Source organism: Melozone crissalis, unplaced genomic scaffold, assembly GCF_028551555.1.
Source record: "Melozone crissalis strain CALT ecotype California unplaced genomic scaffold, PUWL_Pcris_2 ptg000045l_1, whole genome shotgun sequence".
Lineage (NCBI taxonomy): Eukaryota > Metazoa > Chordata > Aves > Passeriformes > Passerellidae > Melozone > Melozone crissalis.
The window spans coordinates 16,662,156-16,686,733 of NW_026535823.1; the positions used below are offsets into that span (position 1 = coordinate 16,662,156).

At 36.7% G+C, this 24,578-nt stretch overlaps 1 protein-coding gene across 5 annotated transcripts in view; it reads left to right on the forward strand.

Moving 5' to 3' along the window:
* EVI5 (ecotropic viral integration site 5) overlaps positions 1–24,578 on the forward strand; it is a 69,983-nt gene that overhangs the window by 35,493 nt on the left and 9,912 nt on the right. For all 5 annotated transcript variants that reach the window (XM_054285772.1, XM_054285775.1, XM_054285771.1 and 2 more), the window contains 5 exons: positions 1,611–1,751; positions 2,259–2,417; positions 4,044–4,190; positions 6,888–6,983; positions 16,711–16,806. In XM_054285772.1, the coding sequence (XP_054141747.1) occupies positions 1,611–1,751; positions 2,259–2,417; positions 4,044–4,190; positions 6,888–6,983; positions 16,711–16,806 (639 nt within the window). The remainder of the gene's footprint in view (positions 1–1,610; positions 1,752–2,258; positions 2,418–4,043; positions 4,191–6,887; positions 6,984–16,710; positions 16,807–24,578) is intronic.

Below are 24,578 nucleotides of genomic sequence, written 5' to 3' on the forward strand. Positions count from 1 at the left end.
GAATCTTTATTCCTTTTTGGTGCCATGCTAGCTTGTGACTTATTGATGCCAGAGTTCAAGCTGTACTCAAACCTACTGTCAAACATTTACCTTTTTTGAAGCAAATTTTAACTGCAAGATAAAAAAAAAAAAACAAAAAAACCAATAACTGACCTGGTATAAAGCATGCTTTTCAGATCCTGTTGTACTGGCTTTGAAATTAGTTTCTTTAGGAAATTTTAATGAGCTACGTACCCAGGCTTTGTAGCTAATTAATTGACCCCCTTGAGTCAAGATTTTTCAGTTATCTGGTGGGCTTAGTATTAGTAGGGTGGTAGTTTTTACTGTATTGACCATTGGTAAGGATTCAGGATATAAAATATTTTTCAAAATTCAGGAGACTGCTTAATCTTCATCAGTATAGAGACAGCATACAGTGCAAACTTACCTGTGAAGAAAAACTGGAATAGTGGGATTAGTTCCAGTGCACCAGACAAACTCAGGCATTCAGTAATATTTCAGTGTGTCATAATGAACTTATGCACATGACAAGGTGGCTGAAGTCCCTCAAATTCCTCCAGTAGAGCTCTTTACTGCTGGTAGTGATGAGTCAGGTAATCTGGGGAGCTTCTGCTGAATAACCTGAGACTTGCATGGCCACAATTACAGTGCCACAAGCATTCAGAAACAAACCCTCTCATTTCCTGTATTTGCCAATACTCAGATCCCAAAATTCCCATGGAATGCTAACCAATGGCTTCTGTGCTGTGTTCTGTTAACGTTAATCAGATGCTTTACTCAACTCTCAAGAAAACCTGACAACTGTCACGGTATTATACATCTGCAAAAACACTCAATTTTGCTGAAAACAACTACAGGGAAATAAAGCGATGAAGAATATTCAGCTTTGAATATTTGGTGACCAGTGATTTGTTGTAAGGAGGTTGTAGACAGCCTGTCCATTTTCTTCCCCTCTTGTTTTTCTCCCACATTTCCATCATTAGGATTTTGTCTTTGTTATGCTTTTCCTGGTGTTTTCATGTTTTCTGTTCAGCCTTCTCTCACCTTTCTGCCTTTTCCTCATGTGTCTTGCACTGTTCATCTCTAAGACCTCTTGACTGGTTGTTGTTTATAAATATTAACAGATGGTTCTTTTATCAGCGTATCTGTTCTCCTTTTCAAAGGCTGATGACCTACTTCCTAAAAAATGAATTTCCATTAATTATTTTTCCTGTAAACCTAAATAAAAGTTTTAGCTTTAAGGTGTAATTTCTGTTCACTGTTGCTTTACTTTTTATCAACTAGATCAAAACCTTCCAGATTACTCTCCATATTCTGATAGTGTGTTCAAATATTGTAAATGTAACATTTTGTTAGGGATACCATTCAGGGAAATCTTGAGGTAAGAATACCTAGAACTACTATCTTATAAATTTTTTTTGTAGTTGGCAATTGGAAGTTATTTATACACACAATATCCAGAAGCTTAGATTGTTTGATGGTTTTTATTTTGCAGAGGATGTGTACTTAAAGTTCTCATAGTTATTTTTGCACGTCTATGTTCTTGGACTGGGTTTCACTAAGCACAATTTTATTCAAATGCATATTTAAGAGGATGGTCCTTGTTGCAGAGGAACAGTTCCCTTCCTGATGAGGAAAATGTTGCCAGACTACAAGAAGAACTGATTGCAGTAAAATTAAGAGAAGCAGAATCTTTGATGGGTCTCAAAGAACTAAGACAGCAAGTCAAAGATTTGGAGGAACACTGGCAGGTATGGACTGCACTACAATTTTATGAATTTTTGTTTTCAATGATAAAGCATAAGACTATAAATTGTTGAGATACTGAGATCAAGTAGAAACTAATGATTATGGATCAAACTGCTGAGGTGAGAAAATCCTTAAATTTGGCTGTCACAAGAAACTTCAAAAAATGTTAGAAATTGGTGCCTAGTTGTTATAGATGGCAGAGGGCCTGTGCTACGAGCTAACTGTAATGGTAGGAGGGAGATACCTGATCAGTATTCCTACTTTGCTGCATGTTAAAAAGGGCTAGAAATAGACAAAAGTCTCAGGATATACTTGCAGTTCACTGACTTAATGTAGTTGGGAATGAATGTGTTCAGTTTTTTAATTGTCTGCTCTTAAAACCGGTATGTTTCCATGGGATCAACAGGGGAACTCTAGCTATATGTCCTCATATAACTGAGACCTTAGATGAAGTAAGGAAACACCAGGAATGATCAGGCACTGCCAGCAAAACCATGCTGTTTTTCTAGCGTCACCTAGCTCGTACCACTGGAAGATGGAAAGATCCTCCCAAAAAAAATGCAGTGAATGAGCTCCAGGATGAGCTGATGACAGTGCGCTTGAGAGAAGCAGAAACCCAGGCTGAGCTGAAGGAGACCAAGCAAAGAATGATGGAGGTGGAGACACAGGTATGTTATTGAACACTGGGATGTGGGAATTGAGCTGGATGCTGGCAGTTTGCTGTTATATAGTACATGCCTGCTGATGATCTTCACTATCTACAGGCAGGACCTCAGTTCCAAAATGTGGGATATTTTTACTTCTGTTAGATGGGGATGGGAGAATCTAGTGCTTGCAGTCCAACTTGAATGTCTCTTCTTCAATCTTTTTCAGGATTATGCTTCTTGAATTTCTAATTTGGGTTAGTTGTTAGACACTGAATGTGTGTGCATCTTAAGTCATTAAATCTTAACAGGTGTAATAACAACGAAAGTATGTTTAAGGTGTTTTACTTAAAGGAGTTTTACTTACTGGCAGTTCTGGTAATAGTAATGTTTACCTGGCAGTGTGTGCTTTTTTTGATGGCATTGGTGATTGATGTTCTGCTGAGGTCCTGAATCTGGTTACTAAGCTGGAGATTCAGCAAAGCAGCTGTGTATTGGTCAGGGGTATTTGGCAAAGGTTTGCCTTTAATGTGCCAGAATAGAAAAGCATGGGTTGTGGCTGCTGAGGTTTGTGCAGAAAAGACACTCATACCTTGAATGCTGAGATTGTTTTTGTATAAGTAGGGAGTAAGTTGCTAAGCACCTGAAATGAAAATGCACTAAAGTGGTGAGTTCATATTGTATTAGTAAACTTTCACTCAAGTTAATAAGCACAATGTGCTGATGATTGAGAAGGATTTGCATGAGGCTTCTAAGAAATCTTCCCATGAAATACCTGCTAAATATTACTTTTTGAAAGAGACCTATGCATCCACAAAACTAAACAAACAGCAGCTTTACTTGAAAAGGTTCAGCAATTCCAGAAGCCAGAAGAGCATGTAAGGATGTGCTATTGAAGGTAGATGAAGCAACTGCAAGGCCTAGGAAGGCTTCTTTCTGACAGAGTCACCACTTTGTCTATACCAACTGAATGACTTTCCTCTTGCTTTACTTTTAAAATTTTTAAATTTTTTAAAATTTTCACTGACGTGTCAATATTGTTTTGGTCAGTAGGGGGCGGAGGGATCCTGCTGTTTGGCTCGCATGTACTTAGGTACCTCTCACTTCAGTGTTACACAGGGAGTCTTTGTATGTGCTTAGGCTGTTCACCTGTCATCTGAGAAAAATGCCATTCTCCTGGTATGGTGTGCACAGCTTCAGGTACAAATGCTGTGACTTGTACTTGTGCACTGATCTCAACTAAGGTGCCATGTTGCTTTCAGGGATTTACTGGGCAGGGAAATGTGCAATGTCAGTATTTCTGACATACCTGATCTTTCCTGGATGCATAGTGTATTTGGGATACAAGTTCAAAAATCTGCCTTACTTAGGCAACAAATTGGGAAAAAGAGATCTACTGGAATGTGGTGGAGCTTTGCAATAATGTTCTTACAATGAGTCATCTGTCCAAGAACAATTTGAATATCCTGGTGATAAGCAAAATGTTATGCAGTTTCTTCTGATTACCCTTGGGAAACACTGAATGCTTTTTCATCAAAAGCTTTTTATGGTAAATCACCTCTAGGTCTGTTTTATCAGGCTTCAGGGAGTTAGATTAATATCCTTTCCTTAACATGTATTTTGTTTCCTTGTTTTGGCCATACATTTCAGAACCAGATCAATAGCAATCACTTACGAAGGGCAGAGCAGGAGGTTACCAACCTACAGGAGAAGGTGCAGTATCTTTCTGCACAGAACAAAGGACTCCTGGCTCAGTTGAATGAAGCAAAACGTAGACAAGCAGAGATTGAATGCAAGGTAAATGACATCCTGAAAAAAATGTGTGCTAATATATGTACATTTTAGTCTTGTCTGCCATTATTGGATAAAATTGTGTCTTAACTGAGAAGCATAAATCATAAAACCAAAATTCTTTTTACTGATTTTGACAATATCACTTTGAATTTACTATCTCACAAAAACCACTTGAGGTTTTGACAGAGCTGCTTCTTTGTGGTCCCATGAAGATAAACATTTACTTTAGAGCATGGTTCTACTCAGAAAAGTGTCTGTGTATAATATAAAAAGACTCCTCAGCAACAGGTTTTCATTTTTCTTACTGTCTTGCTAGTTCCATTTGTTTCTAGTGGGACTTGAATGTACAGTGCAGTAAAGAAGTAACTTCTGCTGTCTCGTCAAACTCCATCATAAGCTTTTAGGAAAAAAGACCCTGAAACTTAACTAGAAGAAATTGCTTCTGCTGACTTTCTTGTTTGCCTCTGGTTTCCTAAGTACTATCTTTTTACTGCTGAGATTAATTTTACTGATTTTTTTAAATAATCATAATCTCGGTGATGCCTTCTTCTTATAACCCATAACTTACTTTGATTAGTTTTTGATACTGAAGGTGCTCATTAATCCTTGAGAGATTGAGGATTGAGACTGTGTAATCGATATTCTGGTTTTATGTTGGCTATGTAAAGAGCAATATTAACCTGATTAATGAATTAGTACACATAAGTATTCTCAATGGGATAATACATTTGTAGAACAATGTTGTAAAGCATGAGCTAGAGAAAAGTATGACAGTAATAGACAGAGCACCAGTCATACTCTTTAGAGATTCTGTGAAATTCTGAAAGTAGCTATGGTGAATAGCCAGTGAAATGTCTTCACTGACATCCTAACATTAGATCCTAAAAATTGTTTTGCAGCTAATTTTTACAGTTTTACAAGTAGTATTTGATTATATATCAAAACCAACAACAGTTATTCCTGATTCTATTAACTGATGTTGGATTATTTTTTTTCTGTTTTTTCAAGTTGTTTGAAATCATGCTCTAGTTTTATTTTTGTCTTGGCTAGGTAGCAATATTTCTACTGTCTCAAAAAGTATATATTAAGGTTTTCAACTCCAAATATATGCATAATAAACTGGTATGTTATTTCAGGAGCTTGTATTTTTCTTTTAAAAGATGTCTTGAAATGCTTAAGCAGAAATTAAATTTTTCTTGTAGCCAGTTGCATCTCATACCACCTGTATAGCAACTGTTTTTGCCACAGGTGTGTATTATGTTTTTCCCTTTTTTATCTGACTACTGCTTCTACAGCAAGGATCAATTTGAATTTTTTTCTTGAAACTCACCACTGATCTTTCTAATCAGTTGTGCTAAAGAATTTACGATTTAAGGTTTGTGTCCCTACTGAGTCTTGTCTTTCCTACCATATCAACTTCTGTGGTAATTGCTGAGAACATGCTCTGTTTCAGAGATAAAGCATCAGTGCCATCTAGAGCAGCACTATTGACTCATCTCTGATGCCAAAGTCAAACCAAGCCACTCTTTCCTTCAGCTTTCAGTTAAATACATGCAATCCTGTGGAATTGTCGGTTTGGCTTTATTTAAGCAATCATGCTACAGAATTTAGCAAGAATGGCTAAACTTTGTCTAGCACATGATAGATTTCTCTGAAATGGGCTCCACAGATTACAAATGCAGTTAATCGGGTCCTGTAGATTATATAGCTCCAATACAGGAATATCTAAAAAAGGACCCAAAGCCAAACAAGTAGCATGTTTAGAAGTAGCTCCTATGGATAAGCTTTGATATGTTTGATTTTATTTTAACTGTACTGTCTAATGAAGGGTGATTGAGTACTGTTTGTTTGAAGCACACATTAAAATAACTGAAGTACTGGAACTGATTTGCAGTAAATACAGTTTAGCTACACCAGTCTGCTATAAAAGTAGGTGTACCTGAGCCTAATCTGTCTCTTCCCCAGAGCTGTTTGCTCTTCAGATAATTAGTATTGCTCACTAATTATCTAATGCTGCTTTCTCTCTGTGGTTGTACCAGGCTGCTGACAATATAATATTGTTTTATTCTCTGAAGTCTTGAGGACTTGCCTCATGAAACTGGACATTTTTTTCTCTCTTTTCAAACTCCCTATCATTTATAGACAGACTAGTGGGTTAAGCTTACAGTGGGAGGCCAGTTGTAGGTTATGTGCATTAGTATTTGATTCTGAAATATCTTTGTTTTATACTGTGACTAAGATAGCTGGACTAAATGAGGTTGAGAATACATTTGCTTTTGTATTTAATTAATTTTTTAGGACAAAGGAAATTATTATATAAGTAACTCTTGTGTAGCTTTGCTATTTCTCTGTATAGTCCAAAATTAAAGCATGAGCTGGTTTCTTTTATAATGTTGATTCTGTTTCTTAATTTACAATATAATATTTCTGGGAAATAAGACAGTTGTTTTCTGAACCTTGAAACTGATAACAGCAAGTTTTCATTTCTGCACAGATTTTTTTTTAAATTAATATACTTTAGAGTTTATATTAGATTATTGTATACTCCTCCTATGGGTTAAAATTAAATTTAAGTTCTTTAGAATAGTGGTAGTTTGCAGAGCAGTATATTAAGTTTTCTCAGGATTTTGAGTAAAAGCAGTGCACACTCTTTAATCAGCTAAAACTGGTACTAGTTAGCTGCCCTTTGTGACTTTCCAGAGTAAAGAAGAAGTGATGGCAGTACGGCTCCGTGAGGCAGACCGCATCGCGGCTGTGGCAGAACTCCAGCAGCACATTGCTGAACTAGAAATCCAGGTAACGAGTGATGGCATTAAATGTCAGACTTGATACTGATTAGATTTTGTACTTTGTCAAGTTTTTTCTTCCTCTGCTGTGTTTCTTCATTAGCCTACTGTGAATACAAGACACTGCTTTGCCAAGTGGGATAGTGCTGTATTGCTGAATTCCTGTACAAGCAAAGCCTTAAATCTAACTTGGGCAGATACCTGTGAGCTGTTAATAACTCCTTTTGTACAAATACCATGTTAAAGGCAACATTTTATTTAACTCTGACTTCTGTTTTGGTTTTTTTTCCTTGTAATTGGTACTTCTTACCAATTAAGAGATGAGATTGAAAACATCCTCTATCCAAAAATAGATGCATACAATTTTGATTCCAACAACCATTTTTTTTTGCTTACTCTTCTGCTATGATCAGTATTGAAGGATTTATTGTTAAACTCTTACTCCCTTCATGTAAATCTTGAAACCAGAAATATTTACTGCTACCACGTCACTGTAGGATCTCAAGATGCATCCTTTGGCCTCTGTGTTGTTCCTTACACTTTCAGTTCCTTTTGGAACTTTCACCATCCCATGAACTTGCAGCTCCCTTTATGAGAAAACCTGAGATTGCTGTGCTTTATATTTTCTTGGCTTTGGAAAATCATGATGTCTTACTGTAGTCTGACCTTTCTATAGTCATGTACTGTTGTCCTGTCTGAATTCTGATGCAAAATTTCTCTTGGCTATTTTTACTAAGTTACAATCTAGTTACTATCTGGATTACTTTTTGTTAAACCTGGTATTGCTATTGTGTTTCTTCCCTCTGAAATCTTTCCTTTGAGGTGATGATTTTATTATATAGTTTCAAAGTCACCTTTTCCCTATCATTTCTCAACTAGTTGTATCTTTTTCATCTCTTTTTATATGGAATGGGCACATAAATTTCATTTAGCTTGCATAAAGAATTTTTGTTATATTTCCTCTAATGCAGCAGGCGCTAAACTTATTGAAAGTTAAAGCAATCATTTCTTTAAATCATATACTGCTTAGATAATGCTGTGATCTGTACATTAGACATACCTAGATAAGTATAGTAAGCATTGCATATGAATCAGTTATCATCTAGTAAGATAATGAGAGAGTAGCTGAGTTAAGGTCAATCTTCTGCTCAAATTGACATTTCAAAAAAAGAGAGAGGAAGTTTAAAGGTTACTTCAAACAACGTGATTTAGTAAGTGAGCAGTGAGTACTCATTTTACATTATTTTTACTTTAGCAGAGACTTCAAATGCCATGCTGCTTCCATTATTTGATAGATTCACATCTCTCAAAATGTAGTCAGTATCTTATCAAATGGTGAATCCCCTCATGATCAGTTGGGAATTTTTGGATAGCTGGCATGCAATTCAAATTGTGTTCATTTTTTAATGTAAATACATCTGACTTGGTTTTCTGTTGTTTAACTGACCAAACCGTCCATGCTCCATCATTTTATTGCTCTCTCCTATTCCTATTCCATATTTCTGCTCAGCTTAGGGATCCCTAAGTTGCATGTGGATTTTTGTACCTTGTCATGAGACAGAAAGAACTGCAGGAATGTAATCTTTTTTATGACTCCAGCTAATACAGCCAAAGGACCACACTGTTCCCGTTTTGTCATCATATTGCACGCTCTCAGGTTCAGTTGGTTATCCACATCATCTCTCCTTCCTTTTCACAAGTACTACTTTGCACAATGCAATCTTTAGTTATGTTTTTATTATTATAGGTTTTTTTATTTCCTTCCAAAGTATATTTCAAGTCCCAGTCTTTATGGTATTCTCAGATTATCACCTGCTAATAATTTCTTCAGGTGGGTCTCAGTAAAATTCTTGATTTTCTTCACAAAAGTGAGAGTGGCTGGGCTTTCTTTGTCTACAGTGTGGAGTATGAAGTCATTTTGTGGCTGAGATTCATGTTCATTTGATGAGTTTGCGCTGTTAGGTTTTTGGTGAGCATCTGATCTCAAACTTACACTTGCAGGAAAAATAATTTCTTCAATTGTGAAATACAGATTTTGGGTGTGAACTTTATAGTATTTAAAACAAATAATTTAGCAGAATTAAGTTCTGCTAATGTTTATTTATTTTTGACACTATAGACATTACCTGAACTGCTTTTATTGTACTGTGGTAGATGTCTAGGTTTTTTAAAAAATCTAAGCAGATATTTTTCGCCAGTGTGTTTTGCCAGCAAATACGAAACTTATGATCAGAACTTCCTTTTTGGGTACTCATGCTCAAAAGCCTTTGAAACACCTGCACCAAAAGAAATGTAATAATGGAGTTGGAAATCCTGAATTCCCAAAGCTTGTCAGCCATAAAACATGCAATTGATAACAGGGTTTAAACAAAAGTGAATTTTAAAGGAGATTGAAAGTCTAGATAACTTCTTCATCACTGGAGAAAGAGCTGCCTCCCACTCTCTTCTGTTCAGCTTGTAATCAGGTGACAGCTGTAATTGCTGTCACCTGATGTGGGGAGCAGAGGCCCTTTTAATCAGAACTTGCCTTAATGACTTGAAATGCAATATTTAGTACTAGAAATACATTTAGCCAGTCTTGGAGAATAGGCACCAGGATTAAAGTACAGATTCACAGTGCATCACAAATAGGTCTGCTTGTCAAGCTGTTTCAAAGCTGATAAAAATGAAGGGAGGAAGTTAACCTACCACATAACCTTCTCTTTTTTTTTTTGAGGGGGGTGGTGCTTTTCTAAGAAGTTCAAGGGATTCATTGCCAGGTCCACATGGGCCATAGCAACACTTAACCTAAATTGCAAGGTTTTCTTTTAAAAGTTTACGTAGGTGTAGGTGCAAGACGGTGATGTTAAATTTGTAATGCAGAGTATCACTACTCCCACATAAGAACTGATCTGACATCACACACACACATGCTAGATTTAAATCACAGTTTCTGGGTCACTCTTAGTTTTAGTTAGTAATAATGACAGGGATGGAGAGTGAACTATGATTCAATAACAGATGTAATTCTGCAACAAGTTGTCAGTTTATGTCGTTAAGAAGTTATTTCTTAATATATTCTAAATGTCACCTTGTCTTGTTTGAGCATTCAGTTCATGATGCTGAGCTTTTAAACTTTTGTGTAAGTATATTGAAATGCAATGAGTTGTCCAATACATGATGGATATTCTAGGTCTTTCTTTAGACTTTCTGTGCAAAAGTAGCATGGAATTGAAGCATAACTGAAGTTTAACTTATGTTGCACATACCTAAGGTCCAGAAGTGACAAAGAAAAACCCTGATGTTATAACCCTGTTATGTAGAAACAAAGGTTTACTTTGTCAGCATTTGTTTATTTGTTTACTTCTCTAGCAAGTCTTTATTTTTCTCTCACTTGCCAGTTCAGCTTATGTTTGGGAGGTAAACATAGAATCACAGAATGGCTTGGATTGCAAGGAATCTTGAAGATCTTTTTTCAACCTCCCTGCCATGGGCAGGACAGCTTTCCCTAGACCAGGCTGCTTTACCATCTTCACACTAAACAATTTCTTCCTAATATCCAATCTCAATCTACCCACTTTCAGTTTAAAGCCATTCCCTGTTGTCCTGTGACTATATGCCCTTGTCAAAATTCCCTCTGCAGCTCTCTTGTAGCCTCCTTAGGAAAGGGCTCCAAGGTCTCTGAAATGAGCATACAAAGTTCTTTCTGGTTGCATATGGGCAGCCCTGCTGGTCCACTGATGTTTTTTTGGTTTTTTAAGTTTTTCCTGACAGTAATTGAAAGAAGAATAGAAAAATTCAGGCAAGGTTAAATCAGTTACAAGCTTCAGTCACTCAGCTGCCTAGGGTGAGGAGCAGTAGGCCAGTGGAAGTGTAGACAGGTTGAGGAAGCAGAGTGGGACAGCTGTCGCCTCTGCTTGGCAGCTTAATTCCTTCCCCTCCATTTCTATGCAGGCTGGTGACTGTAGTATCCTCTTAAGTTATCCATGCCTGGGTTGTGTTGGGCAGCATAGAGCATACTTGTAATATGAAAAGCTAGTTTTACATCTGAGTAATCTTATGCAAAAACTATCCATAAGAATTAATTCTTCTTTTGGTGAGGTTGATCTGGACAGACAATAACATCACTTCTTGCTGCTGTGTTTCCTGGCAGATTCAGAGAATTGTGTCACATTTACCCTATCTCTAACCTGGTCAAAGCAGCTTTGAGAACAACTGTAAAGGAAATCCATGATTGTGCTAGTAATCTCTCCACAGCTTAACTTTTAGCACTATTTCTTTAGAATGAAGCCTTTCTGTGACCTCTGTTTAATAACTTTTCCAAGTACTGACTGTTCAGTAAAGAAATTGTTTCCATCTTTTCAAATTACAGGAAACCCTTTTTTTACTCTTATCAATAGTGGTGTGTGATGTTAGTGATGTGTTTTCTGAAAGTCTAGAATGAGTCACTGTAAAGTCACTGAAAGGACACTAGTTACCACATCTACCCTTCTGAATATACTTAATTTACATTTTTAATGCAGTGTCTTTTGCCACAAAGTAAGAATTTTAAAGCCTCTCCTGAAAAGAGGCTGAGGCAAGTTGTTACCAAGTAAATATTTCTAAGTCAGAAAAGATCAAATTAAGGCTGTTAGGGAAATATCCTATCTTTGAGTCATTTTTAGTAAAGATGTTACTGAGGAACAAACAGTTGTCTAGTGTGCCTGGAGTTGACTGCCTAGGTAAATATTTTTTCTGTGATTTTAAGTTCACAGTTATTAAAATGAAAACAACCCTAGATGTTTTCTTATTATTTAAAGTAGCTTATTTTCTTATTGATGTATATTTCCTTTCCTATTCAATGTGAAAATTGAGTGTTTTAGCAAAGTTGTACTCCTGTTGGGATGAAACACCTGCAACTGGAATTTGATTACACCAATCTCTGTGTCTTAAACTTTGATCAAGCAGCAAAAGCCAGCTTAAGGCCTCCAGTGTTTTTTCAGGTGCTTTCTGGTGATTTATTTATTTGTTGTATAAACCCTTTTTTATTATGAGTACCAAACTTGATTTTGGGAGGCCGTTATACAGTAATGGTTTCAGGTATTTTAAATCTGCATTTTTTTAAGCAGTCTGTCCCTGCACTCTTGTGTTGCCAGCTATACATCCTGGCCTGATGCTAAATGAATTTGAAAGGTCTCCATATGTTCAGGAGTTCTCAGTAGCATCAGGTGGCTTTTTGAGACTAGCTGTTGCTTCTTGGCAAGATGCTTTTTTCTTAGAAAGCCAGACAAAAGAGCATTTGAGTGTGATATGAAAACCATGATTCTCAGCTGATAGTTTTTTGTAGACAGAATTTTTTCTCATTTTAAGGAGAAAATTTTTGGAGTTTAGGTTTTTCTTCTCAGGAGCTCTCAGTGTAGCTCTTGATATGCACACAAGTACAGTCACTCTACTGCTTCACAGCAGGATGAGAGAGGTGAGAGCTTCCAAAACCGTGAAGGGGCCTGAGTTCTGTTTTAGCAGCGGGTTTTTTTGATCTATAGAGCTCATTTCCTGCTTGGCTGCCCGTGCTACTCCCACTATATACACAGCCTCTGGGGCAGGGGGTTGGACTGTGGATTGCCTGAGTACCCTGCTGCAAGCACCGTGTGGAGGGTGATGGCTGCCACGAGGTGTTTGTTACCCTGGGAAAGATTTCTAACCCTGGTGCTGCTGTTGGAGCTGGTCTGTCAGAAAAGACTAAAAAGGAGCAGTTAAAAGTCTTCAAAAGCAGTGAAATCAAGATGATGCATCTTTAATGACAGTGTAACACCAGTTGGCATTGCTGGTCTAAAAATCCTTCAGGCAAGAGGAGGTGGGCACTGCAGCGGTGCCGGTATGCAGACGCAGTACGCCAGGGATGTGGGTGTAGAGATTCATTCACATGTGACTGCAGGAGGTTTTAAACAAATTCCTACATTCTAGAATTGACTAGCTTTCATTATTTTGCAATTCTGATAATACCCACACTTTGCTTATTTATACGTTCTCTGATTTTTTTCTCTGTATATTAAATTTTACATTTAAAATTACTATGATTTGCCTAGCAACCAGCTAGTTCTTGTGTTGTGACTTCTCCAAATATCACAGATTTGTTATAAGAGTGCTCCCCCTCACCCTCAACCACCAAAAAACCGAGCAAGCAACCCACATCCTATGTGAATAACTCTAGATTTAAACAATTTAACATGGAGATTACTAATTACTTATGCTGTTCTCTTTTAAAAGGTGTGACATTCAGACCTTAAAGACTTCTAAATTGTAAGTGGAGTCTTAACATTCAGTTTTGAACCCTTACTGTTGATTTGAGTGCTTTCCTCAGAGCTGCTCAAGCACAGTAGTCCAAAACTATTCAAGCACAGTATACAAGCAATGCAGAGTTAAATGTCCTGTTCCTACTAAAGTAAATGCCACAATAGGAAGCATTAAATGAAATTAAGCTGCATGAAAGCAATTTAATTTTTATGTCAGTGCAGCTGTATAGGAACTGGTAGTATGGCTTCACCTTGACTACTGTGTGCAGTCCTTGGCTCCGCTATTTCAGAAGGATGTGAAGGTCCTTGAATGTGTCCAGAGGGAAATAAAGCTGGTGAAAGGGCTGAAAACAAAGTCCTGTGAGGAGTGGCTAAGGATTTTGGGCTCAACTTAGTTCAGAGACAAGGAAGCTGAGGGGTGGTGGTGTCAAACTCCCCTAATGAAAAACGACTGTTAAAGAATATTACTACCAAATTTAAGTTCCTCACATTCAAATTTGCCTTTGATTAATGAATGCTCATCATAAGGTGGGAATTATTTGCATTAAGTTCAGATGATGTTCTAACATGAAATGTCAATGGAAGGTGAAACAATTTGGAAGATCATGGTAATACTTTGTACTTGTATAAAAATGTATGTATTGATGAGAAATATCAGTCTCATTTCACAGTATTAAAGAATATTGGGTAACTTAAAAATGATAATATGACAGATAAATTTTGAAGGACTTTTTTGTTCATTAGACAAAGGTAAGCTTTCAGCTGTCTACTTATTATTTATTCTCTAAATTAGATTATTTGGATAAAAATTAAAATATATTTTAATGCTGTGCTGTCTGACTCCTGCATGTTTTCCAGTAGTTTGCTGCCACACTTGCATAAGAATCTTTAAAAGACAATGGCATGATCAGCATAGTAGACTATACTTTTCTGTTGGTCAGGGATGAGCAGCAGATGTAAAGAAGACTCAGATATCTTGTAGTAATTTTTTTCCTATGTCATCCTTCCAATTTATCCACTGTAGACAGACTGGTAGCCCATAGAACATGGGATTATTTAATTAGGAAGATGATTTTTTATCAGCAAGTTAAAAGGATCAGCTTCTGATTACTTGCATTTTGGATGTTGCAAGAGGAAGTTACAGCATGACCTTTCTAAAAGTATGTTTGTCGAAGATGCAGGGTTATTTTTTTTTGGTTTGTGAATTGCTAGCTCTACAAAATCTGTAGTTCTGAAAGGAAAACTGAAACTTACTTGCCTTTCAGTAATAATGGCCCCCTTACAAGCCAGGCTTATGCCTTCCATTCAGCTCTGACTGTAGCTACGGTCAGTTCTTCCATGAGCAAATACACACAATTTCTCTGTAATATCTGCATTGACTTTACAGTGTTATTCCTAGAATAAAAAGTAACCATAACACCACTTCAATGTAATGGAAGTGTGGAATTCCCATATGCTATATGCAAACAGCTTTCAGCTGTTTGTGTGCCAAACCCAACCTGCTGAATGTTCCTGCTTCTGCTGTTAGTTTATACAGTCTGACCTTGGCAGTGCCTGTTTCACAGCCCCTTGTGCACCCAGCTTCTACCTAAGCTCAGCTGTTTGTTACACTTCTGTTTTAGAAGGGCTATGGCATCTCTCTTCTGCTTCTGCTAAAGCTTTGCTTTACTGTTGCATTTTGATTGCAGAGTGCGTAGTGACGTAGTAGAGTCCATAGTGTAAGAGGCTTAAATGGGAAAGTCAAGGTTTCAAACAGAGGGAAAGGACTTAAATTTCCCCCATATATTCCTGCTACCTTAAGAGATCAGGTCGTGCTCATTGTGTGGAATCTTAGTGTCTGAGAGCAAGGAAGATTTTTTCATATGCTGATGTATTTTTAGTCTGCAGGTTATGTTGCTTTTGTTTCTTAGGCCAGTAGTCATTCTTGTAGAGAGAGATGAGGGGGTTAGACTGCTTTTGGGTTTTTTTGATCAATTTAGGACAGGAACTATTGTTAACATTAATGCTACCTTTCTGTACGTGTGTGAATGTGGCCATAGGTTACATTGGAAATTAGGTTCAGTGTGGAAATAGGCATTGAAACATCTTGTTCTTGTTACAGATTTTGGGAGTTAATAGTGATTATGATAAAATTATTTTTTGAGTAATTTTGTGATGCATACCCCACTGCAAGGAAAACAAAGCCTGAAAAGTGATATGGCTTCGATATTGCCAATACTGACAGTGTTCTAGATTGTTCTCTTCATCCAGCAAAAGGGTTTGGAAGGTAGCATGTTATCTCTTCTCATAGTTTTGTCCTGGGGTTTATATTTCAGAAGGATGTTTTAAAGGAACCTCTCCATTAAAGCTTTTTGTCTTATCCTTTGATGAACAGTTAACACTTCATTCTAAAAGGTATTTAACCTCTCTTTGCTAATGACTTTCAATTTGGCTGTTGAAGTAAACTGTTTGCTTTCTTCAAGTGTAATTAAAACTTCAGCAAAATGAGCTATAGGTAGAAAAACAAGATATTCCCATTATATTTGTATTTCTGTAATATATTGCTCATATGTGATTTACAGTCAAGGTAAAGGGTTTTATAAAACCAAGATGCTTGCATTCTCTAGAGCTGGTGGCTGCTTCAAAAATTATTTAGCTAGAAAAAGGCAAGAACAGAGTTGTTCTGCATTTTATTAGTAGCAAGTAGAAAATATGGAGTGTATTCCTCATCAGGGTGATCATTTATCTCAGATCTGCCAGGTTTGGTTCAGTCACATTAGGATTCCCTTTAGGGACAAGATGGAAACCAGTGCTGCAGGCATTCAGTGCAAGCCTTTTCAAGCATCCTGAAATGTAGGAGCTGCATTTGATTGACAAATGAGGGAAACATCATATTCATCTTAATCTATTGTTTCTGTTTGCTTTGTTTTTTACTTGCCAGCTTTTCTGTATGCCTCTTGAAGCATTGGTATGAGGGGACATTAATTTATACTGTCTGGAACTCCTACATGACAAATACCACAATATTTTGGATGTTACAGCTCTTCTTACAGGACAAAAGAAACTTGTCTTATATAGTGTTTCCTAGTGCATGTCCTACAAAGCAAGGAAAGAATTGTTTTGTTAATTGGAGACAAAAGAAAATGTGTTGTTGCTAAAGGATAAACTTTAGTGAAAATAAAATATGCTATGTTCCATGTATTGAGAGTGTTCTGTAGGAGTGGTTTACTAAAATGCAATCTCTTGTGCAAAGGATGTGGATTCCACCTGTGAAGCTGTTAATTCTTCCTGCTCCTCCATAGAATCCTGCATTGTACTGTTGAGAGAGTCAGCTTGGTCTGAGCCACTGTCAGATAGCTGCTGGAACTTCAACTAAATGAAAGTGCTCAGTGGTGTCTGGGAATAGCTTCTGTTCGTGACAGAAATATGCAGACAGTTAAAATAAGATTTTTAATATAGTAGATCTTTGAATAATTTGAATATGATTCCTTTTTTTAACCAAAACAGAAAGAAGAAGGAAAAATTCAAGGGCAGCTTAATAAATCTGATTCTAACCAGTACATCAGAGAGCTGAAAGATCAGATAGCTGAGCTGCATCATGAGGTGAGTGATATTATACTACAGTCTCTGATCTCTGGTAACTTTTGTCCTTTCACCTGTGGCAGGTTTTGCTTATTTAATAGTTATTACATCTTCAGTACCTGTTTTTGTTGAAGTACATTATTTTAAATTAATGCAATAAAACTCTTACACAAGAATCTTGCCTTTATCTTGGAATGTAAGAGAACAAAACAGTGATTAGTTTTGTGATTTGACATTAAATGAGATTGGCATTTATATTCCATCTTGACTTTTTCTTTAATTTCATGAATTGATCATATTCATGTTGCATTTACTCCATTTGGAACTGCATATATGAAAATAAGCCCCTTGATGTCTCTATTTGTTACAGCTGTTAAGGCCACTATAGTTAGAAGCTAAACCTCACTTGTGCAAGTAGAAGAATTCATGTGTAAATTTTCTGGTTCTTGCTGTTGCAAGGATGAATTTTATGTGGTAGTATACTGAGATTGCTTAAAAAAAAAAAAAAAAGGGTGCTTGCTTAACATCAGTTAACAGATTTTTAACTTTTAAACTGCCAAAACCTTCAATCTATGAAATGTCTGTCTTCAAACTTCCTTGCTCTAATAGTTGTAGTAACTTTCTGTTAGTTAAAAAGATCAGAAGATCTTGAAACCGAAATGGCTTATGTAACTCCTGTGCTCACTGGCTCATTTCAGTTCATGCTGCATTGTGAAGAAATGTCTTTACCCAATACTCCATCGTGTGCAAAATGCCTGCTCATCTTTGCATAGAATCTCTTTCTAGCCTTTTCATACACAGCTCTGAGAATGTTGCTTAAAACCACAGGATTGAAAAGCAATTCGACCTAATTGTTTGTTGCTGTTTTGCTTTTATTAAATAAACACATCCTTTCTTTAAGTGTAGATAGTGTTTTCATAACAATCTGAGTAGATCCAAGCTTTTAGGATCAATCCCTTGAGACTTATAACACTCTTGAGGATCTTGGAATGTTGTCTCTGCTATAGATCACTATGCTATAGATGTAGGATAGTCTCTAGGGTCATCAGTCCAGCACCTTTACTAATCATTAAGCTCACTTAAAAACAGATTTAAAAATCAATAACCTGGCTTTCTCCATTAAAGCACTCTAATTAGTTTTCTTTGTTGCTTGCTTGAAGAATTCCCAGAAAGCTAGATATTTAGTGTATTTTTGCATTATGACCGAAATAAGGCACTGTACTGACTTTTTCCTCTGCTCACTGTAGGTTTAAAAGGTAAGAAACACTGCTTTGGGGGGAAAGTAGAATTATTCTTGGAAAGATGTTGCATAATTTTCTCTATACAATCATCTGTTTCGTGCCTGGCTGAGCAACTGAATTGTCATGAAGGCAGGCAATGTTGTACATCTGTAAATGTGTATAAGTTAACGTGAACTGGTTGGAAAGAAGATGAGAGAAGGTGTTCATAAGCTGACAGAATAATGATAATTCTGAGTAATACCACTGATTTCCTGGTTCAGTTCATTCTAGTCAAATCTTTATCAGCATTTCAATTTGGCAGAAAGGAAATGCTGTGAAGAACATGAATTTCAACAATAGCAGAGTTTGAGTAATTTCATGTAGAAGAGCACTCCTATTCCCCGATATGTGCTTTGTGGTGGCTAAATTTTTAATTTCCAAGCTAGAGAAACGCTATAGGAAGGAAGTCCTTCCAGGAGATATAGGAACAGTAAGAAGAAATGGTTTGACTTGATGATTTTACAGTTATTTTCTGACTAGTCATTCTATGATTTCATGAAACTCTGTATGTAATAGATGTGTGCTACTTTGGCAGCATTCTGCATGCTTTTTACACAGACTATATTCAGGCCTGGAAGTCTTTGTTTACTAATGATTTATTTTTCCCTTTCCCCTTTACTGTTACCTATTTATTTGTCTAGTTTTTAAATCAAATCTTAAGAGGGAAAGCAATGTTTCCTCAAAAAACAAAATCTGAAGAAAATGGCAACAGGAAGAGGCAAAAATGTTTGCTCTCAACTGCTAAATTTTAGAAGTATAATTCATTCAATACTAGTTAAATAAACAACTTCCTTAAATCTGCACTGAAGTGTCCTCATGCATACATCCATTAATGGCCATGCTCTTTGTTTTTTGGCTAGCTGCTTTCTGATTCTACTTCTGCAAAAGCTAAAAGAAACGTTACACGTTTGCAAATGCATCTTCCTGAAGATAGGGTGATGGTGTGTGTGACATGCTGACCACAATCTCCAACTGGTTACCTTTTAAAAGGCACTGGAAAAGGAACAGAGCTCTTGGGGACTCTATGGTTACCTTCTAATACATTGTAATTGTGGAACTTTAAACTGCACATAAATGCAAATGTTAATTAAAGCAAAACTTATAATTTAAGGTAGGGGTGGGACGGGTATATGTGAAACAAGGTGAAATGTCGTGGCATGGCCATCAATGTTGATTCTGCATATTTAATTTTTTCCCTCTACAGCACTGCATTTTTACAGATTTTTACACCAAAAAAGTTGCAGGTTCTCCATCTGAAAGATGGAACAAAATAATGACCAAATTCTTTATTGAATACAAGTAACTGCTGACTAAGTCCATATTCTGGCCTTTGGATAAACACTATTTCGTGCCTTTGGCCAGCAGTATGAATGTAAATGTTTCTGTGACAGTGGAGCCTGGAGGAGCTAAATACTTTAATTCTGTTCTGTGATATCATCCATCAGATGGCAATGATACCAAGTTTTGGCAACAACATGGTCCATCCTAATTGCAGAATTCTTGTGAAAGTTCTCCTGTTCCATCAGTGTTTGCAAGCCAGGCTAGTAGCCAGGCACAGGGAAATCTGGAATATCAGCGAGGAACACCAATAAGGACAGCAGAGTGTCACTATTACTGAGCAGTGTCTAAAGGTGAATTCTTCACTAAAAGGTGGGTTGGGAGTGGGAGTTTGCTATGGTACAGGTGCAACAAGCTGCTGCTGTACTATCTCTCAGCTTTCAGGGTGAGAAAAGTTTGGCCCTTTGTATTCAGATATTTCTCTTACTCATTCCAGTGTGATAACCTAAATCAGCTATGTGTTGGAACTCTGCATGTTGTATCAAATGATTAATCAATGGATTCAGATTACAAAGTGCAATTGGTTGGAAGTTTTTGTAAGTATGAACAAAACTTCTGAAAAATCAAAATAAGTTTGGTCACCTTTCCTGAGCTCAAAAATTTACATGCTTGTGAAGAATAATGCAGCTTGCAGCTAAAAGGATAAATTTCAGCTGCTTTTACTACTCACCTAGGAATAGTAATGCTGCAGTCGTCTTCAAATAACATTATAAAAATACTTATTTGCAGTAAATTCAAGTTGTGTTCCTGTTTCTGAATAAAACTACGCATACTGGAAATTGGTATTATGGCACCCAAACCTTAACCAATGAGCCACACTGGTATTAAATGTACAAAGTAATTAAATAGAAAAAGATGCCTTTTTTCTTACCATTCAAACACTGTAAAATTACTATAAATGGAATTATTGGATTTTTGGCTTGTTCTAACAAGCTGCCTGCCGGATTCCTTTTTTACCAAACCAGAGGATTTCTGTAGCATGGTAATCTGAGTTGAATATTAACTACTTCAAAGTAAGTATGAACACTTCAGGAGAACAGACAAAATTTGGAGCTTTGAGAACATTATAACTAGAAGTTGTCAACTTCTGCTCTACTAGGCTCTAGATTTCTGTAAACTTCTGCTTTACTGATCAGCACTGCAGTCTTAGGTTAATGGTTGGACTCTGCAGAGGCTTTTTCCAACCTTTACAATTCTGTGGTTCTATGCACATTGTCTTAAATCTGTTTACATGCACCTCTTTCTTTGCACTGATTTGAACAACCAATTATGAGTTAGAATATAAATATTAAGTATAATTTGTAATGTTATGTAAAATAGTGCATTAATTCTTAAATTCCTCAGTGCAACCATAACTCCACTCAGAAATCAAGTACATGTAGATCAATTATTATTTACTTGCATTTTGAATTAGTAAGCATATCTGGTTTTTTACTCATTCCCTAGAAAGCTACTGACAGCTATCCTGTAATCTTTTACACAACCTATCAGTATTCAAAGAACAGCTGATGCATACTGAAAGGACACTCAGACTGAAGTATTTCTAGTTAGCCAGTAGCTAATCCTGTGATCAGTCATGTATGTTGAGTGCTGTACTTCCTTTCCTCCTTACTGGCTAAGTTTGTGATTTATTTGGCACAAAGTTGTTAGGTGGTTGTGACTTATGACTTTATTGTTGAAGGTTGAAACTATTGTGAAAACCTGAAATGATCAAGGATCATCACAAACGTGACATCATGATGTAAATTTCTTTGAGAGCTTTCAATATGTCCTAGCCTTAGACACTCTGCCTTCTCAGAATCTCGGGTTCAGTTGCCATTTGTCCTTTTCATTAACTGAAGGCTTTCCACCTAGCATTTGCTTTCTTGTTTCTTTTCCCTCCCATTCTTAAAGCTATCTCTGCAGCATTCTTGACTTCTAGCTTAGTGGTATTTTAACTTTCTCAATGTGCAGCTCCTGCAGGCTGCAGCTTTTGTTACTCTTGTCAGTAAGTACAGAAGCTTGGCTGCCCTATGTTTGCTACAGGAGAAATAAGGTGTAGTGATCAGTCTGTTCTGTCACTTGACCTCCCAGTTCTTGTGCTTTAACTGATGTAACATAAATGGCCTGAGCACACAGACCCTTTAAGGTTGTCCTGTGCTTAGATACTTTCAGGCTGCCCCAGGAATGCTAACGTTTCACAGAAGTTGCCTTTGATTAGATACAGAAATGTTGTGTGAAAGCAACTTCTGTGAAACATTTTTACTGTTCAAGAGAATAGATCACTAAGTAGTTAGTACTGAAGTAAAGCTGTTAAACTATGTGGAAATAAATACATTGGAAGTTTGGCCTGTTACAAGTTTCCATTAAGTAAATTTGAATGCTTAAGAAAAACTATTATTATTGAAAAAGCTGTTACTCTTTTAAACACAAATCATATTCTGGAGAAACAAGGAGGAGGTAGTTTCCCACCTTTTCCTTTTAATTCAAACTGAATGGAATTAAATGATTTATAAACTGCTGAAGTTCTGCATTTCATGCACTACCTTTCTGTATGTGCAGTCACTTATATATATTACCCAGCAGCTGCTTCTGCTTCCTGTTGGATGTTGCAAGGCTTGTATGTGTTACCTAGATTACAGGGGTGGTACAAAAGATTAGAATTGATGTGCTTACCCACAAACTACACTGGCAGACCACAAGACACCTTTGGAGACAAAAGCAAGTGGTTTCCAGTCTTTCAGACTTTGTGATTTAGGACTGAAGTGCTTAAGCTTAAGTTGTTTCGCTTGAAATTTGACAAAGTTTGCCTTTGTCACGCTGTCAGGTGATTTTTGTCCCTCTTGGAATCCTATAATGTGTTTTGCTGTAAAATCTCAGGTTTTTGTCTTTATGTACTATAGTATTTCAAAAGTAGATTTGGTTTAATCTTATGACAGCTGTCATATTAAAAGCTGAATTCTGCCTAACATGTTGCTTGTACAAAAGCAAGCAGCCTCTAGAGTTTGGGATTGTGGATGTGTATTGGCTGTCTGTTACAGGACAGTTTTATGAAGGCAACAGCAACATACAGAACATACAGTGCTTCCTTTACTTAAGACATTTTTTTCCTCAGAAAGTAGGAATATGGATGTTAGCCCATTTTTCAGTTTTACTATGACATCTGTGCATCTGCATGGACTATTCCACCCACCATTAATCTAGAGATGATTGCTGGAGTTTAGGAAGAATATTGGGAAAGTACCACTACATGTTTTGTCTTGTTCTTTGGGCTCTGCTATTGGCCAATGCCAGAGGGAGAATACAGCATTTTCTTCTAGCTGTTTCTTTCTAGTGAGATATCCTCTTGACAAATAATTAGTTGCAATATTTTGAGAAGAAGCAAGGATGATGTGCAAATCTTATGCAGGTGTTTGGTATTTGAATGAAAACCAAAATTCTGGTGTTAGTGTGATACACTGGTCCAACATTTAGAAAATGCAACTTGTCCAGCATGGATAAGTTAACAGTGTCTCAGCACAGCTGATGGAAAAGAACAACATGACGAATAACTGGAGCGTTACTATTCTGTCAGAATAATTTTTAGGCATTTAGAAGATTTTATAATAGTCCCTTTAAGTGAAATTCCCATTTCAGTATCTGACAACTTGATGGCTATTTGAAGAAGTAGTGAGCATTAGTTTACTAATCTTCCATTTCCACATAGGTGTAGTTTATCTAGGAATGGATCTGATATTATGTCTTAAGGACCTAATGCAGTCAGTAAGATTCTGATATAGGTGTTATCTCTTGGTCTGATCGTGCTCCTGGTGAGCTAACATTTTAAGATTGGCTTAATGAAAAGAGATATAAAAGTTGGAGATTAAATACTATGCTTTTAAAAGATTTTGCTTGTGTAAATAAAATTCAAGACACTTTAAGTAATGACTTTGAGGATAAATAATGTATAAATTGTGACCAACAAAGTAATTGGTTATATGGCTGAAATAAGGATATATCTTACAAGTTGCATTAGGTTTCTAGGCTTTCACTGCTGAAACTAAAATGGAGATGAGAAACTGAACTTGTAGCCCATCAGTGCGAAGGATTAAAAAAAATTCACCTATATGGACAACACTATTAATACCTAAATAAAATTCAATGCACTATAGTACACAGAATGAAATATTATACCACATCAACAGTTGCTTTAGTCTTTAATACCATAAACTTATATGGTAGGTAAAATGTGTTTTAAAGCATTTCCTCCTTGTATTTTTTATTGTTAGCTAATAATCTTAAATCAGTTAGTGGTTCTGGGCCCCAGCACTGATGAATCCAGGTTGTCCCCTGAAGAGGTGAGGGTAAGTCTGTGCAAACAGTAAAATGAGGATTTCTGCATTGGCCATAGCTGAGAACAAAATGATGAAACTGCTTGTGGCCCATTGGAGTAGCACAGGATGGGCTGGCCACTTCTAGCAGATTCCTAGCTCCTGTCTCTCGTAATAATTGCATCTGGCTTGATGATGGGATGCCAGTAGAAGCAATATTCCTTTCCTCTGGTAATTTTATTATTAGGCTTCCGTTGAGTCAAATTTAATGCTTACCAAATCAAATGTTTTCTTATCTGATGCATCACTAGACTACATTCAGAAGCAGAGCAAATAACTTGGAGTAAGTAACATAGCTTTGCATAATGGAGATGAGTGACTGGGGAAAATGAATTGTAGTTGAAGTTCAACCTACCAGAAATTGTTTCAAGTTCTCTGAGGACATACTTAGAGAGTGACGGACAGCAGCAGATCAGATCATGTGCGCAAATGAGGATGAGAGAAGATCAGATTTATCACCATTTGAGTACCTGAGGAAGAGAAATAAGTAACATTTCTTTTATCAGAACTAAGGCAAAACCAGCAAGGCCCAAAAGGTCTCATCCTCTTTCTGTAATATATGCAATTAGATATAGTGTTCTTTTACTCAAGCTCTTGCCAAGTTCTTTCTCCCCCCTCCATTTCTTCTGGAAGAAGTGTACTATTCATTTTTCATGTAGTGCAAACACAACTACATTTGTCTCTTGGAAACTGTAATTTTGCTTGCTCACTTTGATAAAACCAGCTAAGATTTGTGGGATTAATTCCAGTCAATTTTTACTTCAGTCAATTGTTTTCCCTTCATAGTTCTCAGCAATGTTGGTTGAAAGTCCTGTATTAACTCTTG